The 7,425-nt window shown below is 40.1% G+C and overlaps 1 protein-coding gene across 2 annotated transcripts; it reads right to left on the bottom strand.

Annotated features, from left to right (window-relative positions):
- Positions 1–2,550: 2,550 nt before the first annotated feature.
- Positions 2,551–7,146, bottom strand: LOC103464340 (complement C1q subcomponent subunit A-like). Of its 2 annotated transcripts, none has more exons than XM_008408367.2 (7): positions 7,023–7,146; positions 6,320–6,484; positions 5,256–5,432; positions 4,312–4,391; positions 4,103–4,219; positions 3,930–4,013; positions 2,551–3,052 (listed from the first exon to the last, which is right to left on the bottom strand). In XM_008408367.2, exons 2-7 carry the CDS (start codon positions 6,471–6,473, stop codon positions 2,885–2,887), a joined length of 780 nt encoding a protein of 259 aa, XP_008406589.1. In that variant the 5' UTR covers positions 6,474–6,484; positions 7,023–7,146; the 3' UTR covers positions 2,551–2,884. The 2 variants fall into 2 exon arrangements, with proteins under 2 accessions (XP_008406589.1, XP_008406590.1); XM_008408368.2 differs by lacking the exon at positions 7,023–7,146 and adding an exon at positions 6,892–6,990.
- Positions 7,147–7,425: the final 279 nt, after the last annotated feature.

Here is a 7,425-nt window from a genome sequence, read left to right as displayed (position 1 = left end):
AAGAGCCGGGATTTCTATGTTTCGATAGGAAGCGGACAGAAGTCATATGTAGCGTCAGCTTCAGTTATTACAGCAGAAACCAGAGGTCAGGCTGAACTCTGACCTGAACCTTCAGAGCCACATAAAGACGGTTATAAAGTCGGCCTTCTATCGGACTAAAGTCTGAGCACTAGAGAAACTCTTCCACGAGTTTATTTTTAGTCGCATTGATTACTGCAGCAGCGTCTTCACAGGTCAAATCGATCTGACCTCCTGCGTGTTCTGGAAGGATTTTGGAAACCTGTGGGTCGGATCTCCTCCATGCCAGTCGGGTTCTGGGGGCCTGTGGCTCGTCACTCCCGCTGTTGACTATTGAACCTTTTAATAGGTAAAACTTCTATATACAAGCAAACTGATTGGATTCAGTTGTTTACAGATACATTCTGTCTTGGGCTGCAGTCACCCATGGGTGCCAGAATTTTCCTGTGTTTTAACGTATTCACACGATTTCACATATAAATACGGTAAAAATCGTATTTTACCACCTAAATACGGTAAAATTGCATTTAAATATGGTGTTTACCGTATTTACACTGTAAATACAGATTTTACCATATAAATACTGTAAAATCTGTATTTATAAGGTAGAATTCTGGCAACCACAGCTGCCGGTATTTTACCGTAAATTATAAATGTTGTTTTTTTTACAGTGTACACTACCAAACAAGACACATGTACATTTTTTTAAAGATATTTCCAGCTGGTTTGGGTGTCAGTGTAAAATCCAACAATAATACAAATATTGACGTTTCTCTCAGTTTGAAAAAGATGCTAAATTCTTTGTTTTATTTTGTTTTATCTGTCAAAAAGAGGCTAAAACCTGGAGGTTCTGCAGGTCAAATGACCAAAGTGTTTTTTCTGTGCAGCTCTGCAGCTTTGGGCCGACTCTGGTTCAATTTAGTTTAAGCTTGTAAAGGATTGAGAAACACTGGAGCTCCACTATGACAGCAGGCAAAGGTCAGGTCAGGTCAGGGTGTGTGGCACAGTAATCCAGAAAGAGGATGTGCAGAAAACCAGATTGTTTCGTTTCCTTCGCACAATTAAACGAAAACGATCTGGTGATCGAACAAACGGCGACAGCCAGGAAGGATTGTCATGTTTTACGAACTGAGGAGAAGATAAATATCTCTCTCATGTTGCTAAAGACACGTTCACAGCAGGTGATTGACACCCATATTTACTTTTCCACGACCCAATTCTGATGTTTTTTAACCCCCAAAAATCAGATTTGTGCCACTTCTTTATGTGAAGCTAAATCGGATATGGGATTAATTTCAAAGCATCTGTTGGATTTAACTTTCCTTTTACGTTATTGTTGATGTGAGACTTTCATCATCATAATTCTGCTTCAGAAGACGCCAGACGCGGTCAACCTGGGTGTAAACAATGGATGAAAATTATAATTATGAGTAATTATAAGTACCTTAACTTCACCTCTCCTGGCTGTGACTCAGCGTCTACAGAGGAGGGAAGTTTGTTTCTGTGGCTCCGATCAAGGAGTCCTCATACAATTTATACAATAAATTATATTATTATAATAATAATAATATTTATTATGACTTTACTCTCAGGGCTGCACAGTGGCGCAGTTGGTAGAGCTGTTGCCTTGCAGCAAGAAGGTTCTGGGTTCGATTCCCGGCCCCGGTCTTTCTGCATGTAGTCTTCATGTTCTCCCTGTGCATGGTGGGTTTTCTCCAGGTACTCCGGTTTCTATTACCACAGTCCAAAAACATGACTGTCAGGTTAATTGGTCTGTCTAAATTGCCCCTAGGTGTGTGTGTGTGTGTGCATGGTTGTGTGTCCTGTGTGTCTCTGTGTTGCCCTGCGACAGACTGGCGACCTGTCCAGGGTGACCCCGCCTCTCGCCCGGAACGTTAGCTGGAGAGGAACCAGCACCTCCTGACCCCACTGAGGGACAAGTGCTTGTTGTCCCTTAATGCTTGTGATATTATGATTATCTTCAGAATTATTCTCTTCATCTGGCCGTAATAGTTTAGATAATAACTAGACTAGAAAATAAAATACATCAAAGTTTAGGTTACTTATTTTAGTGCAATTTTAAAAAATCACTAAAATAACTTCAGTGTTTTTTATGAACAAAAACCAAAACATACATGTTGTCTTAGCAGAACAACAATAAAACATTTATATTTGCTTTGTGAACTGATGATACCGGAATTAAAATAACAAAGAGACATTTATTGCATTAAATCAGAGGTGACCAAAGTGCGGCTCAGGGGCCATTTGTGGACCTCGGCACGATTTTGGAGGGCCAGTGATCAGGGTTCAAAAATAGCATGAAAGCGTTTCACTGTTTCAGGAAGTTGAAGCAGATCCACACTTTAAAATCTTAAAGTGGAAAATCTAATGTGCAACACAAAGTATTCATCTTTACATTTTTTTAAAAAAACATCCTGTGGCGGCCATTTAATAAACTTGGAAAAATAAAGCAAGAGTGAGTCACAAACTGTTCCACAAAGAGAAAAGAAAAGACAGAAAAGAGAAGAAAAATTCAGGATTATTATTTTATTTTTTTCTTTTATGTTGCAAACCTGCAAGAACTACAGAGATCTGACTTATTTCATTACAATATGGCGTGTTTAGTTTGTTTCTTTAGCAAATAAAAATTATAATAAAAAATACTAAACATTTGGCGTAGTTGCAACTGTATTCTCAAACGTTTGGACATCACTGCATTAAATGATCAACTTCAGGTTCAGAGTCACAGTTTAATAAAAATCAGCTCTGAAATGAGTAAACATGAAAACATTTTACGTGATGCAGCTGCTGAACCTCAGACACTGAAATCAGAGACGTTGCAGTGCGAGGACTCGACTTGTTTCTATCACGAATTTGAGAAGATGAGGAAGCCGTTGAAGACGATCAGTTTATCCCTGACGTCTCTTGCGTCGGCGTCTTTCGCTATCTGCAGGCTCTGCTGCTGGTCTTTGTACGACTCCAGCCAGACTTTCTGTCCCGCCGTCAGCTCCAACACGACTCCACCAGACAGCACCTGGAGAAAACACGGCGCATCGCATCAAGGCTTTGAGAAGAAACGCCCACCTCTCTGCTGACTGGAGGTTTTATCAAAGGACAAATGTCACGTTTCAGAGGCAGGAAACCCTGAAGCATAAATATATATCACAGGGTGAATGTGAGTAGCTGTAGCATCTGGACAAATGTTCTTCCTGTGAATTTGCATCTATTTGGAGGCTTTTTGGTGACATTTTGCAGTTTTTTTCACAGTTTACTATGTATTTCTCAGCTGAGGACATAAAAATGAACACACATATTGGATAATAAGAGAAAAGGAGAAGCTGTGTTTTAAAATCCACTATGCAACATTTATAAAAACATATTTTTTTACTTATTTGTTGAAACTGTCACCATGTTGTGCCAGTTTGATATCAGACAGATAATCTGTGAAAACATTGAGCTCCTCCTTCTCCCAGTGCTCCCACTGCTAGCTAGAAATAACCAATCAGAGCTAAGAGGCGGGCTTTAGAGCTGTCAATCATGCTCTTGTGCATGCTGCCTCTGTCTTTGCAGCTTCTGCCAGTCAGCATAGCTTTTCCTGAATGCTAATGCTAGTTAGCACAGACACCAATGACAAACGGTTTTTCTGTAAGTTGTTTCACCCCCTCAGCACATTTAGCAGTGCGTTCACGAGGATTACTGACAGCGCCAAGACCCTCCTCTTGGCTCTGATTGGTTGTTTTTGGTCGGGAGCGGTACATTTGTTCAGATGGGAATAATAGCACTGGGAGCAGATGGATCTTTCACATCTTTCTCATATTATCCTGTCACAAACATGACAACAGATTTTCTTTAAATGAAAGTTCCAAACTGCAGCTTTAAGCCGCATATTGAGCTTAATTTTTTACACTTACCTGGTCAGAGTTCCTAGTGTTTTCATCACAAAACACTATTTTCTCTGCTTCTCCTTCTTTGACTAAACCCAGGCACATGCTGACCTAAAAACACATGCAGACGTTCAACATCTGCTACATATCTACAGCATTTTTAGCCATAATTGCAGTGTGACAAATTAGAGGAGGCGTACCTTGGCAACGGAGAGGAAGGTGAAGTAATAAAAACCAGGTGTTGTGCAGGTGAAGATGCCGGTGTTTATGACGAAATTGTTGTTTGTGTTGACGACGGCCTCCTGATAAGTTATTTTCTGACAGGAAACAAACGATATTTCAGTTTCAGTTTTGTCTAGATTCGTAATAAATCAGTCTTTAGCAGGTAGAAGTGTGATTTTTAGCAAACCTGGTTGAAAGGTGGATATTGGTTGACATTTCTCTTCACAGAGAAAGCGGAGTGAGTATTCTGATTGGACGAACTTTGTCCTGAAAACACAAACTTTTTGTTATGTGGGCCAAAGTCAACAAGTCAGAATACTTAAAAAAAACCTGCTAATAATAGAAAGATTTAAATAAAATGAATTAAATTATTCTGTCTGTTTTTTTCTTGTATAAAATGTGGATCCGACACTTTAAAATGATTTTTATATTAAAAGAAACTTAATCTAGTTTTCAATTCAAAAATATTTTGTTGAACCCAAAGGGAAATTAAATATTGTTATAATTCATATTAATTCAGTTCTTCAGAGTTATTGTAGGTAATGACGGCTGTGGAGAAACCTCCTGTAGCAGTCTGTGTTACGGTCAAAGATACCTCTGACTGAAGACACTTTGTTTTCCCAAGACAGTCTCACAAAATTATTTTCAATTATTTTTGAACAAATCTGTTATAAAAATAGTTTCTTTGTTCCAAAACACTCCCTATATGTAGTTGAGTTTATTAAATTAAATAAAAGCTGATTTAGGCAAAACAAAGCCGGTAAAAGTCTCTACTACAAACACTTGGTTATTAAAACGGTTTCTACTGTAAGACAACAATGCTGGTTATATTTTGACCCCTATTGCATATAAAAAGTTTGCATTTGAATCATTCTTGAATTGCAGTTGGGGGCCACACAAAATCATTCGAAGGGCCACGCAGAGCGCCCAGAAAACGTCCCTGAGCGCCACTAGAACCGGGCTTAGCAGGTGTCCAGGGGGAAACCTGGGACATTTATGACCAAATAACTGAAAACGGTCTCCGTTTCCTCCTCATGAGTCATTTTGGTGCTTCTCTATGTGAAGCTTCTGCTTGTCGGAGGGTTTGAGGTCAGACGTGTCCTCAGTGTTTACACGATGTGCAGCGTTTACCGGAGTTCAGGTTTATCCCCACTGGACCGGCTGGACCGGGCTGACCGGCCACTCCTGCTGCTCCCACGTCACCACGGTAACCCTTTGGACCAATCGGCCCTTGTGGCCCCGAGTTTCCTTTGTCCCCTCTGAGCCTCAGCAGCATGCTTGGGTCCACTGGGCCATCCACCCAGGCGGCTGAGGACAAAACCATAAACCAGTGAATACATACTTAATGCAACAAAAGGGATTGGTCTAAAAGTTGCAGCCAGGAAAACAGTGAAAACCCTGAAGTTCTGCAGAAATCATTTAATCCGAGGTCATTGATCAAACTATAGCAAAGTCTCAACACAGTGACAGCAGCGTGTTAAATACACATAATGATGCAATGCAGTCATAAACTCAGAGAAATATTTAGTATCTGTCAATAACTGAAAATGCTGAAGCTATAAAATCACATATTTAAGTAAAAAGGTGATTTATTACGCTTTCTTGACCAGGTTAGTTGTATCTTCATTACGTTTTTCGCACAAAATCATTTTTAGATGATGAGATTTTAATCTGCTCAGCTCTGCATATGTTTCAGGGCGTCCTGTCACTTTAAACCTGCTGCTGGCCACGCCCCTCAACTCATTGTTCACCCTCGCATGTAAAAATGGCTGCCAACAGACGCGCAATCATACAATTGTACGCGTTTGAAAAGCAGAAGTGGAGCCAGAATGCAGAAAGGGGTTTCTGGACGGTAAATCAACGACAAAACGCATGTCTTCTCCAGCAGCCATTGTACAGCGCTTACAGCGGTAAAACCAGCTGACCAGACATGCTGGAGCTCATCTCATGTTGCTAGGTAACAGGCTAGGCTCATTTTCCAGACACCAAAAAACAACTTATTGCCAAAAACCAGCTAGCTGTTTTTTTTAAAACACTTAGTTTGTTTTTAAAAGCTGTAGAAAACGTGTAAACTATTAATTTTGCGTAAAAGGAAAAGGTTCCTTTTACGCAAAGACTTGGGACTTGTGACTTGGGATTGTGTGACCCAAGTCACACAATCCTGTGTGACTTGGGTGTCAGCAGGAAGACCCTACCTGGCTCTCCCTTCTGGCCTTTCATCCCAGCCAGCCCGTCTCGTCCAGGCGGTCCACGTTCTCCTGGATGGCCGTTGCAGTTCACATCGCATTCGACGGCTGACAGCAGCAAAGCAACGGTGAACACAACTGCACAGACGAAATCCGCTCCCATGGCTCGAAACGCTGGGGAGAGAAAACGGGATGACCAAACGTCTCGGTTTCACGTTAAACTTTATTTTAAGTTTAACATGAAGAGACACTAAAAAGCAGCAGCCAACATGTGATCACATTACTTTGATTTTGGGTTCATGTAGCATCTGACAAAAACAATTCATGCAAACTACAAAAACTTGATAATTACAGAATAAAAATCTCATCCTTAAATTGTTAAAAACAGATAAATTTATCCAAACTTAACATTTTGGTTTTGAAATAAGATGCAAATTAAGAAGTGCTGTAAGAAGGAATGCAAATTTATACTATTCATATAAAAACAAACAGTTTTCTGACCAAAAAATATCAGAAAATAACTTTGTATTCTTTTTTCTTTTCAGTGTCAGTATATATTTATATCCAATAAAGGAAGTTACTTCTTTAAAGTCGAGCAGCAGTGTTGCTGCAGGTGGATAAAAACCATAAAAACTTTCTATCCAATGCTTTCTTCAAAACGTTTGCCCGTTTTAATGGTCTTCATGTTGAGAATCAGTAGAAACCCTCTTACCGGTGGAGATCTCCCAGGATCGGAAGAGCAGCAAACAGACGAGATTTCCTCTTTATTGAACTGAAGATTTGCTGACTTACTGAGATCTGCAGACGTGCTCACGTCGCACAAACACCCAGACATGAGGAAGACAATGAAACCCATGAAGAAGAACCACCCAGAGCTGCTGCATTGACATGTTAGGTTAGTTTAAACGGGTTTTAACTCCTGCACTCCTGAAGTTAACTGCTTGATTCTTATCATAAACCTGTTTTAAAATCCCATCTTTGATTCACATCCAGCCTAAACCCCAGGCAGATTTGGAATAAAACCTCAAATCAGTCTGCAACTTTCTGCAAAGGACATTTCTATATTAAGACCCTTTAAAACTGAAAAATAAGATTTTACAAAGTCTGACTCATCA

The sequence above is a fragment of the Poecilia reticulata genome, linkage group LG5 (genome assembly GCF_000633615.1).
Source record: "Poecilia reticulata strain Guanapo linkage group LG5, Guppy_female_1.0+MT, whole genome shotgun sequence".
Classification (NCBI taxonomy): Eukaryota; Metazoa; Chordata; class Actinopteri; order Cyprinodontiformes; family Poeciliidae; genus Poecilia; species Poecilia reticulata.
This window is presented reverse-complemented; position numbering and strand designations above follow the sequence as displayed.

Excerpts from the sequence above, each read along its gene's own strand:
- LOC103464340 (XM_008408367.2), bottom strand. The coding sequence starts at position 6,473 with ATGGGAGCGGATTTCGTCTGTGCAGTTGTGTTCACCGTTGCTTTGCTG. Across the intron at positions 5,433-6,319 it reads AGGCCAGAAGGGAGAGCCAG|CCGCCTGGGTGGATGGCCCA; the intron begins GTAGGGTCTTCC and ends TTTTGTCCTCAG. Across the intron at positions 3,053-3,929 it reads ACACTAGGAACTCTGACCAG|GTGCTGTCTGGTGGAGTCGT; the intron begins GTAAGTGTAAAA and ends TGTTTTCTCCAG.